The sequence below is a fragment of the Zingiber officinale genome, chromosome 5B (assembly GCF_018446385.1).
Source record: "Zingiber officinale cultivar Zhangliang chromosome 5B, Zo_v1.1, whole genome shotgun sequence".
In the NCBI taxonomy this organism is placed as follows: Eukaryota; Viridiplantae; Streptophyta; class Magnoliopsida; order Zingiberales; family Zingiberaceae; genus Zingiber; species Zingiber officinale.
In genome coordinates, this window is record NC_055995.1 from 122209540 (window position 1) to 122221256 (window position 11717).

Genomic DNA, 11717 nt, shown 5'->3' on the forward strand with positions numbered 1-11717 from the left:
TCTTCTTATTTTTCATCATACTTTCTCTTTCATCATACTTTCTCTCTCCTCAATCTCTCTTATCATATTCTCTCTCTCTCCATATTTTCTTTCATCACACTTTCCCTCTTTTCATTTTTTTCCATCATACTTTCTCTCTTATCACATTTTCTCATCATACTTTCTCTTTTCAATTTCTCATTTTTTCTCATCACACTTTCTCTCTCTTCAATTTTTCCTATCACTCTTTCTATTTCAACACACTTTCTCTCTCATCATACTTTTTCTCTTTTTAATCTCTCTTATCACGCTCTCTCTCCTCATTTTCTCTTATCACACTTTTCCTCTCTTCATTTTTCCCATCACTCATTCTTTCTCATCATATGTTTCTCTCACATTCAACTTTCTCTTTCATCTAATTTTTTTCTTATTTTCCTCTAAGGGTAAAAAAGAAAATTTAGGTTCATTTCGATTGAAAATATTCAACTAACCAAATATTATTTTTAAGAATGATATCCAAGCTCATACTCATTCTTATTTCACAATACTATGACACTCATTCTCATTCTGATTCCTAAGAGAGAATATAATGTCATTAAATCAATTCTATCGAGTGAAAAGTACCTTCAGAAGTATTTCCCCCTAGTTTCTTATGTTCATCCATCTAAACAACTAAAATTTGCCATTAGTGTCATCTACTATTTAGGATTAAGTTTTTGTTGGAAGGTATAGCCAAGTGGTTATTTGGAGTGTTACAATCACTAGCATGTTTCCTGAAATAAATTTCTCATCATTTATTTTTTTACGACAGTTGACAACTTTTCCGGGAAGCATTTGAAAACAAAGGATAATGCTACAATACATTTAGTTAATAACTGAACACACATTTATAACAACAGCAGCAACCCCACAAGCCTCACAATCCTTTTTTTACTCCCCAACATGAATTGCCACAATGAAAGAAAGATTATAAAAAAAAACTATTTAAATCATCACTACAAATCCCAAGCCTGGATTAGCAAGTCAACGATGAGCAATGGCGGTCATAATTAATCGAGGGCGGGACCTTGTGTCCCTCCTGGACAACGGAGCCATCACGTGGTAGGGGCGGGGTATGTTATCAGTTTTAGCCTGCTTTGAAGCTCTGCTGCTGGTAGATTTGCCTCAGCCTGTCTATCTCCTTCCTCAGCGCCTCTTGATGTGCTGCAACAATTCGATCTCTCCCCCAGATTATATAACAAAGAACCAAAACGAAGACCTGGAACTTGGCTTACCGTCTTTAAAGACCTTGTCTTGGGCAAGCGCAGCAATTCGTTGCTTGAGATGGCTGTTGCCCAGGGTGAGCAGAGATCTCTGTTGATCGAGGAACGCCACTCGAGGAGACAATGTTGACACCTCAGTCTTAGGGTAGGGAAGGGAAGGGAAAGGAAATTGAAGAAATTGAGTACAGTCATTTATTCGTGATAATATTATCTTCATGTTACCTCGAGCGATGTGACACTCCTTTCCAACTCAGAGATGTATTGGAGCTTCCTGACTCGGGATCTCTGTGCAGATTGTCGATTTGCCAGTATCCTTCACGGAAAATTGAGAAACAAAGTAAGGATCGAACGCTACGATTTAGCTATTCGTATCTTTCTCACCTCTTGGCTCTTTTGGGATCGACAATTTGCTCTGAAGCAGCGGCAGCAGCAGCTTTCTGCTCCGCGCTCTGGTCGCCTGCAGCGCCCGGCGCGGTCTCCGACGGCGAGCGTGGCACCTCGTCGGAGAACATGGACATGATCATCTGGTCGGCGTCGTTCCCGTCCGCCGGCGCCGTCTCGACAAACGCGACTGAGTCGCTAGCCGACCGCCTGCGAGCTGCGCGCTTGGCGGCCGAAAAGTCGAGGAATTCGTCAACCCACAAGGACTCGGCTGCGCCGCCACCGCCTCCGCTGGAGATCGGGTGGCAAAAACTAGGCCAATTGGCCTCCGCGGAGTGGGGGGCTCTGGGAGGCAACTCGCGCTCCATGAATGATGAATCCGCTCGCCGGAGCCCACAGCAAAGGAGCAAGCAATGGCAGGGATCGGTCAGGATTTCGCGCTGCGCGTGGGGAATTATGCCTGTGGCGGGCGGTGGAGAATGTGGCGGTGGCGCTTGGGGAGAATTCTTATTCGATGGCACGAGGCAGGCACGGCATGGCACTGAGAGTGAGCGTCACATGACAAAGGGAAGAGGGACAGCTAGAAACAGCTAGCTATTGAGGCAGAGAGAACAAGAGGAGGAGGAGGAGGAGGATGAGGCGGAGAAGCAGGGCATGCATTAAGGAACACTAACAACAACAAAGGGTGTTTGACACGGGCACACCGATCATTCCATCCATCAGTAAGCTCATATGGCAAAAGACGATTCATTCGTCCCAGCATTCCCACCGATTTATCCCGCCAGTAGTAAAACTCAAAGTTACAGGCGGAGGAGAGACGGAGTGTGAAAAGTGGATCAGACAAAAGAGAGGAGGAAGAGGGAGAGAGAACGAAGATGTACTGGATTCAAAATCATGTTCCTCCATGTGCAGTCCTTGCACGCCACTTCACTCCACACACGTAGCATATCTATCTATCTGTTCATTCTCGATGCTCTCTCTACTTGGCCGACTGTGCATATCTTCTCATTTATCACACACACAAAAATAGATGAGACGATTCAAGTCTCCCAAAGCTTGAATGAGCGTCGTACGTACTTTCACTGGGCGTTGGTCACTCTCTCACTACGATGAATTCTACAGTAGAGGACAAGGTTAATGCCTTCATCGTTTCCTCTACTGATCGGAAGGTAAAAGATGCATGGTTGGAAAGATCTATAGTCGGTAATAAAAAAATTTAATTTTTAATTTTTATTTTTTTTCTGAAAACGTAATCGGCCACGTGTCAATCTCGATGTTGTCACTCCGAGCGTCAGCGAGCCCCCATTTTTGTCCACGCCGTCATCCACTTCTTCATTCGCAATCTGCCAAACCGAAGCATCCGATCGCAAGCAAAACCCTCGCAATCTTCCACTGCTCCTCCGATTCGGTTGACCTTACCGAATTACGCAGATCTCTCCTCGAAATCTCGATTTTTTTTTAACCCTTTCTGGAACCCTAAAGGGGGATGTAGGTTGCAGCTGTGTTTGGTTCTTTCCTGCCCCCTTTGTTGTCGGTGTGGGAATTGAACGATCGTGGGGAAGGATTTTATGGCGTCTGGGCCGCTAGTCGGCGCCGGAGGTGACGGTTCCCGCGGTAATCACAGATGGACGGAGAGCGGCAAGGTCTACGCGCGCAAGTCCTTCAACAAGATCCCTAGATCCTCGCCCAATTCCCAGCCACCTGCGCAGGCCTCGGCCGCTGAAGAAGAAGATGAGGAACTTGGCTCCGTCCGCCGTCAAAAATCGCATCTTCCTCCCGCTGCCGACGATGCCTCGTTCAGGTCGAAGCGACTCTCGGCCGAGGCCAATGGCCATGGCCGCATCGCCACCGTCAGCCTTGCTCCCAGTTCGCGTCAGGAGGTGCGGGACCTGCGCAGGAAGCTGGCCTCCGAGCTCGAGCAGATCCGCACCCTCTCCCGCCGTCTGGAGGCCCATGAGCCCCTGGTCGCCTCCGCTGCTGGATACGCACATTCACAGCTCTCGGCTACTGATCCAAACACGCCTGTCTCCACAAAGAGAGCATCGGAGGCCGCCACGCCTACGACTGCCCCTGCTGGACAATTCCGCCCTTTCGTCAGCGTCTCTGTTGATTTCACGAACGATAACCTAGGGGAGGGAGCGGAGAAGGAGAAGCGGACTCCGAAGGTCAACCAGTACTATAAGAATTCTGATTTCCTTCTAGGGAAGGATAAATTATCACAGCCTGATCCTCATAGCCAGAAGAAATCCAAGACGAATACTGGAAAGAAGCAATCTTTGGGGTTATCAGAATTCGACAGTTCCCCCATGGATGAGAAGAAGATCTATGCACAAGCCTTCAAGAGTTGTGGCTTACTTCTCTCCAAGCTGATGAAGCACAAGTTTGGCTGGGTGTTCAACAAGCCAGTTGATGCCAAGGCGCTTGGTCTCCATGATTATTATACCATTATCAAGCATCCGATGGACTTTGGCACAGTTAAGTCTCGGCTTGCTAAGAACTGGTACAGCTCCCCACGAGATTTTGCTGAGGATGTTAGGCTGACCTTTCGCAATGCCATGACTTACAATCCAAAGGGACAGGATGTCCACGTCATGGCTGATCAACTTCTGCAACTGTTTGAGGAGCTGTGGCCTGCCATTGAGGGTGAGTTCTCCTATCTTGCCTATCCACCAGCCTCAAACTCAAAGAAGCCTCGGCCTGGTGACATGAGAATGTTGGAGAGGTCAGATTCCACCGTGCATCCTGTTGCAGTTGAACAAAAAATAAAGCCAGTGAGCCACCCAATGCACATAGGTCGAGCACCAGCTCTAAAGAAACCTAAGGCCAAGGATCTGAATAAGAGGGACATGACCTTTGAGGAGAAGCAGAGACTAAGTAATAACTTGCAAAATCTGCCTCCAGAGAAGTTGGAGAACATCGTGCAGATTATTAAGAAGAGAAATTTTTCTCTTAGCCAACATGATGATGAGATTGAAGTTGATATAGATAGTGTTGATGTGGAGACACTTTGGGAGCTGGATAGATTTATGACAAATTACAAGAAGAGTCTGAGCAAGAACAAGAGGAAGGCTGAGCTTGCAATTCTCGCCAAGTCTGAGACTGAAGTTGATGCACGTGAAACATCACATGAAAAGGTAGGAGTTAGCACATCTTAATTTTCTACCTTTTCATTTATAGCATGAATTGTAGGTTTAATCATACCTCTATCTACCTATTTTCAGACTCACAATCCAATTGTTACTGAGTTGCTTGAGAATAGCAAGAAAGGTGAACTGTGTTTATTTACAGATGCTTTTTCTTTATTACAGTATTATTCTATGTTGCTGACAGGTTAATTTGACACTCAGTGGTGGATGAGAAATATGTAGCTTCTTCTTCACCTGTTGGAGGACAAAAGAAGGGAGATAATGGAAGTCGATCTAGTTCAAGCAGCTCTAGTAGTGGTTCTGGATCTTCATCTACTGGTAGCATAATCTACTGTGCTCTTGTTTCTTGGTAAATAAAATGCTGCAAGTATTTTTCTCCTAAGCATTATAACTAAGGAAGTACCCTTTTTCAGATTCAGATAGTGAAAGTTCCTCTGCATATGGTTCAGATGCTGCGCATTCACCTAGAACATGAACTTACTTGGGAAAGGTACTATTTGTTTCATTCACATTAAACTAGAATGTCAATCGTGTGGTCTATGTTTCAAATCATAAAATTTATTATGCTTTCTGAAGTTCTTGTGAGGTAATATGTCATGCATTCTTTCTCATTTTAGTAATTTTACAGTTGGATTATTAAAAAGAAAGGTAGGCAAATAGAGTTTGACTAAAAGATTATGTTGTCGTCTAAAGATACCTAGACTAGCTATATATTTGCAGCAATATTGTGATCAATAAAAATCGATTGCTTTATACAAACTGAGTCACTTCATTGACTAAAATAGATCATTTAATATTTCACAAATTATTTCTTTAATCATAACTTAGTTACCTTAAGTACCCCTAATCACAGGCAAGGCAAGCATTTACCTAACTTAATGCTTAGCACTCTCCCTTGTGATGTTGCATAAGTCTCTCTTATGCTTATGTGTTCAATTGGATGAAAAGCTTCACCGTTAAGGCCGTTCCTAATGATTGCCACTTGTAAATAAATTATTTGACTTGATTAATTGAATACAAATCAATAATGATTTCCACTGAAAAGAAAAAAAAATCAATGTTGATTCAACATTCTTTGATGAGACACTAATATGTCTCAATATGTTTTATACTGTCATGCCAAATCAGATTATGATCATTGTACATGGCTGCTTTTTTTTCTTGTGTTTTTAAAATGGGATGGAAATACTTTTCCTCAAAACTTCTACAAGGTATTTATTTAGGTGAGTTGGTAACCTTGCTACTGCAGAACCAGTTTTAATCTATAACGTAGCCATTAAAATGCTTCCACTAATGACATTGTATCAAATGTTAATAACAAACTTTAAAAACCATAGAATGCGACAAAGTCTTCATAAATGATAATAGGTTCTCAAGGGCTGACTTTAACTACCATAGTGTCTGCGTGGTGGAAGAGGGATAGTTTGAACTTAATAAATTACTCCCAGACCAATATTCGGCACTTGCTTGAGAAAGAAAATTCTCAATGCCTATTTTCAAATTATCAAGTAGCTAAGCTTTTATCACCCACAAATGCACTGCAGAATCCCTTAAATAATTGTTGTTGCTTAATTGAGGAGAAAACAACGGTCTTTATGTGATCACTGCTTCACAAGTGGCATCAACCCAATCCCTTTTTCTGCCAACTAATTTTTAGTTCAAAATCTAGGGCCTACATCCTCCTCAATACTTTTCAGGTTTTCAACACAATTAGCCTCTTAATCTTCAGCAGTTTTACTGTCTTATCAGTCTTCTTTTAACACTACTTGGGCCCAACATATATTATCATATTGCACCTAACCACTACTTTCTCATGCTTACTAGACTATTCTTTGGCTGCTATTTCTATTACTTTCAATGGTTGGCTGAGGTTCATGTGTTTTTCATAACTTTAGTTTAATTATCCACCTTATTAGTTGATGCATGAGTGATAGGGTCATTACCATGCCCTTTAGAGACGATGTGGCCATGTTGTACCTCAACTTCCAAATGTGAGTTGGTGCACGTGTCACTTTATTGAGATCTCTTCATAGAACTTCGTGTAGCACAACCATTTTCTGTCCACTTATACAAAGACTAACATCTTGAACTTCAGTTGCATCTGGGTTTATTTAAATTACAATTTATGAAGAAGTATACTGGTTTCTCAATAACCTGAGTATGGTATTCTTTGATACAATATTGATGAATTTCGCAAGGCAAAAATTGGGCCAAAATTCTTATCCCATGTTGCAACTGTTCCTTTCACCTGTTTGGGCCATCATTCTTTTAATGATTCTACCAAGTATAAGCTAGTTCTAAGCTTTGCTTCCACATGTATCATTTCATTTAAGTTTGCTACATCATTCCATCTTCCTTTGATGCCATCAACCCAATCTATACAAGCTTCAGTGGCACAGTCGTTCCAAAATGTACGCTTGCACACCTAGAAATTTTCTAGAGAATCTCCAACAAAATCTACCCACCATATTAGTCCATCATTATACTAGATGTCCTTCCATTAACATACCTATCATCACTAGAACTATCACTTTGCATCTAGTAGGTGAATAATTTTCATTCTTCAACTCTCTAATGCAGTAATTTCCATCTTTTATCTTAACTTTCATTTCTCTAACTTTTTTGTGGGCCCTCTTTTTATCATTGGTTGCATAATATGATGAAGCACCAAGAACAACTAAAGTCACCTAAAGAGAAAATTATTTTTAATTTAAAGATGGTTTAATACAAGAGATCCTGACCTTTTTATAGACCAACATTCTTTATAGAAATACAATTTAGTTGTCCAAACACTCCAACAAATTCTTTAGATAAATACACCATTTTTTTTTTAAAACTAAATCTCAACCGCCTCATTATCTTTTGCCAAGAAGAACTCAACTTCCTTGAGTAAGGGAGCATAATGATTTGTTGAGTCTTGCAACGCCTCACATAGGTACAAAACGAACAATCAAGGGTTGTCTTTGTAAGAGATGATTCTAGTGTCTCTTGTTGGATTTCAGCAAATAAGTAGGCCAATATGTGTTCTAGTGCCTCTTATCGGATTTCAAAGCATGGGACATGGAAAAAAAATGATCATACTTTGTGTGGGAGGAGATAATATTAAGACTAGGATATTTTGGTTATGTTTTGTAAACCATGGCAGACAAAATTCATTATTTTAAAATACAAGGGCGAAGTAAAAAAAGTTAGTAAAGTATAAAGGGTGGGTAAAACGAAATTTTCTTGATAAATTATTAAATTTTAATAATAACTTTTTTTATCATTAATACACTATTCTTTTAATGTATAGTCATAACACTGCACCATGTGCTCGCTGTAAGTTTCCATTTTTTTTTACTAATCCATTTTGGAATTAGCCAAGTTGGTAGAGATCATCTATTTTTATACAAATTAGATAATTAATTGAGCTATTTATTTTTGACTTCTGATCAATTTCAAGTGGACTTTATGTGTTTTTTCTTTTCCGAAGTCCCATTTCGAATGGGTGCTTGATGTTACTGAGAAAATGGTATCAAGTAAACCTAATCACTGTTAGTCTGCAGATTTTCTGAATTATTGATCAGTGACAACTTAATTTAGCTATAACTCTTTAGCAACTTGTCGATCAACTTAAGACTAGCATATCTACCTCTGTACCCTGGATTTGCTTCTCTTGCAGCCATCAATCCACAAGGCCAACCTATTTCCGTACTAGATTAAGTCCAAGAGGAATTTAATCAAGATCTTAGTCGTTTAACAATCAGATGTTTTGGAAACAACAGATCTCATCCTAAATTGGTCCACAACCGGGCCAGGAGCATGAAATATACTCTCTTTATGGATCATTAGTCATGCGTTTTATACAATTCCTCTCTTTTTCCAAGAAAGGCCTCCAAGTACCACTAGTTCTAAGATGACCATGGCAGACAATTTTCTTCCGTACTTAACAATAAGAAATTATCACAATGATTCACAAGAGATATGAATTCGACCAAACTAAGTCACAAACCTTAAAGCAACTAAAATACATCTTGAAACTCAAACTCATTACAATTTATATAATTATCACATAGTTAGAGCTTGCTTTCTATTTCATGGAAAACTGTAAACGCAAGTTTGTCAATGTTATCAATATGTAGTTAGATATTAATGGTCAACAGCACAAGTTAGTCAATGTTATCTATTGCAAGTGAGACAGACACAAACAATGTGAATGTATAAAATACCAAAGGCACTTTTGTTTAGTCTGATAGGGTTGGAACATGTGTATTCCTGTACATTTTTTTTCCTTTCATTTGCTTGGTATGTTGCAACTTAATTACCATTCATGACTTTTCTCTCATTATTTGTTAAGTTCGTCATGGCACTCTTGTTACTTCGTTTGTTCCCACCAAATATTTTTGTTTTGTGACAACAGAATCCAGTTGCACATTAAATCAGATGGCCGCTGGACTAATGATCTGGGATAATGCTATAAAACACACTGGTGGTGGTAACTGGGAACATGGACTCTGACTGAAAACAGTATGTTATGTGATGCATGAAGATATGATATTATCTAGTTGTAGTGTTTAAGTAGTCATGGTTTGACATCACTGAAAGTGGTAGAAAGCCTTCTGGTCTCGTTTCCAGTTCCTCATTCATGCAAATAGCCATTGTAGGGTGTAATTTATTCAAAATAATTATTTAGTTAGGTGTTTGTCCTGCACCTCCGAATGATGTATATTTAGTTCCTCAGCAGCCCAGCCATCCAGCCTGACTTGTATAACTCACCATGTGTAAAAAAATCTGACACCACCAATTCTGTACCATTGTTGTGTACGTCTCATTGCATCATTTGTTTGCTTGATCCTGTGATTTCCGGATTATAGATGCTAATTGGATTTGTGTTGGTCAAATGATGATTAGTAAAATATCTTGACTTGAATGGTCCATTTACAAAAAAGGAAGGCCCCAATTATGTGTTCAATAAAATGACTTTGCATTCTGAGTGTTTGAAGCGTCTTCATGATATTCAATTGCACGATCTATTTGCAATAATAGTTTATAAAAAAGAGATTAACAGATAGTTAGCTCCTCCGTGGATTTTGTTTATTTTTAATTAATGGTTTTAATACATATTCAAATAAAAAAAATAGAATTTATATAAATCTTTTATTTTGTAAAAAAAAATAAGTATAGTTTTTTTTATTGGATTTAGTATAAAGTTTATAAATTATGTTAAGATTTGTCTTCAAAACATCCGGCGGATTATAAATACGATGACTAGGACACAGAATCGAACCGATGGCCATCTAATTATAAAATACCGATTCACTCTCGTGTGCATCCCGAGTCCATGTATACGGCCTCTGCATTCCCAAGTTCAAGACGCCATGGCTTCTTCTACTCTCTCTTCTTCTTGGCATTCCATCGTTTTCACTCTGTTTATTATCTTCTTCGTTTTCACACGGTCGAGCGAATGATCTACGAGAGGTTGATAGCCCATGGAGCCTCTCCGGTCGCCGTGCTACCGGGAACGTTGTCACACTTTTTTATCAAATTATTTGTAATCCTATGATAAGCTTTTGTATCTATACCCCGTTGTTAGAAGTTTCATAATAGACTATAAATTTTACTTTCATAGTATAAGTGACTATTAACGTCCTATTGATGCTTTTCTATGATATAACTCCTTCTGTCATCATGAAGATATAACTTGAGATAGAGCTCCTGCTATCTAAGCATCCAGCAAAATCAGAATCTGAATATTCAATTATTTTGCATAACATTCCCATAATATTTCACCTTGAACCCTTATTATTCTTGTTAGTCGTTTTCCCCTTGATATATACTCAACGTAAATTTCAAAATCTAATATATCAAGAGAATCAAGAATTTCTAATGACATTAACCTTTCTAAGCATTGTTTAGAGATATGTCCTAAACACCTATGCTACAATATGAAAAAAAATTTTATTTGCCACACTACTGTTTACATCTATACTATGCATCACAATATTATTCGTATGAGTTTCAACGTTTAATCTATATAATTTGTCAATCAAGAGATTAATACCACACAAGATAAAATTTCAAAATATACTAAACTTTTCCATTTCCAAATGAACAAGTGTATATGGATTTATCCAAACATGAAATAAAAATTAAGTTTCGTCTAAAAGATAACACTACAAATGTATTTTTCAAATTTAAGAGTACATTGTTCCTTAAACAAACTCTAAAGACACCTATTGTCTCTATTTTTGTCTTCTTACAGTTCCCGTGTAGATGAATCTTTCAGTATCAATTGACATTTAGCTCCTCAAACAACCTTGCATAGTTAAACTTATGTGAGTAATTGTACAATATATATCCGTTATGTGTTATTAGGTTACAATATGTTGGTACAAACGTATATTTTGATGGATGACAAAGGGTTTAAAGTTATATGTTATGTGCTTAATGGGCCAGGTAAGTGTGCAGGTCACTAAACAAGGAAAGTCCTAATGGGTCAGGAAGACCAGACATTAGGTATCAGGAGACCTAGGGTTAGACATTAGGTAAGAAGTCTTAATGAATCAAAAGGATCAAACACCAGGTGGAAAAATAGATGAGCTAATCTGATAGTGCACTTGATGGGTCAGTTGGATCAGATATCAAGTAAAGAAAGTCCTTGTAGGTTGATTACACATTGAGTAAAAGCAAAAGTCCAAACAAGTCAATCAAACTAATTATTTGATGGGTAAGTTAAGGTAAGCTCCTGGAGTAGAGTGCAGTGAGGTTGTGTCCCAGTTAGACAAACCTTAGCCGTTGATCCAACTGAGGAAACCAACGGAGGTTTCTAAGTCAAGATCTGACGATCCTATCTGTCTTCTTTATACATGAATATTATATCTAACTCTATTTTGTTGTATCAAAATAATTATTATAATGTGCAAACTATGTTTTTGTAAAAAAATAAAGTTCGGCATGCTCTAAAGTTTCG

General features: G+C 39.0%; 2 protein-coding genes across 7 annotated transcripts; one reads left to right on the forward strand and one right to left on the reverse strand.

The window, feature by feature from the left end:
• Positions 1-798: 798 nt before the first annotated feature.
• On the reverse strand, positions 799-2521 carry LOC121985725 (basic leucine zipper 6-like). Of its 5 annotated transcripts, none has more exons than XM_042539335.1 (4): positions 1623-2521; positions 1464-1554; positions 1254-1352; positions 799-1173 (listed from the first exon to the last, which is right to left on the reverse strand). In XM_042539335.1, the coding sequence occupies exons 1-4, from the start codon at positions 1988-1990 to the stop codon at positions 1165-1167; spliced, it is 567 nt and encodes a 188-aa protein (XP_042395269.1). In that variant the 5' UTR covers positions 1991-2521; the 3' UTR covers positions 799-1164. The 5 variants fall into 5 exon arrangements, with proteins under 5 accessions (XP_042395269.1, XP_042395267.1, XP_042395266.1 ...); XM_042539333.1 differs by having other exon boundaries at positions 799-1182; positions 1254-1332; positions 1623-2518; XM_042539332.1 differs by having other exon boundaries at positions 1254-1380; positions 1623-2518.
• A 427-nt stretch (positions 2522-2948) lies between these two features.
• Positions 2949-9648, forward strand: LOC121985724 (transcription factor GTE4-like). Of its 2 annotated transcripts, XM_042539329.1 has the most exons (5): positions 2950-4756; positions 4844-4889; positions 4970-5086; positions 5182-5258; positions 9168-9648. In XM_042539329.1, exons 1-4 carry the CDS (start codon positions 3191-3193, stop codon positions 5241-5243), a joined length of 1791 nt encoding a protein of 596 aa, XP_042395263.1. In that variant the 5' UTR covers positions 2950-3190; the 3' UTR covers positions 5244-5258; positions 9168-9648. The 2 variants fall into 2 exon arrangements, with proteins under 2 accessions (XP_042395264.1, XP_042395263.1); XM_042539330.1 differs by lacking the exons at positions 4844-4889; positions 5182-5258; positions 9168-9648 and having other exon boundaries at positions 2949-4756; positions 4953-5018.
• Positions 9649-11717: the final 2069 nt, after the last annotated feature.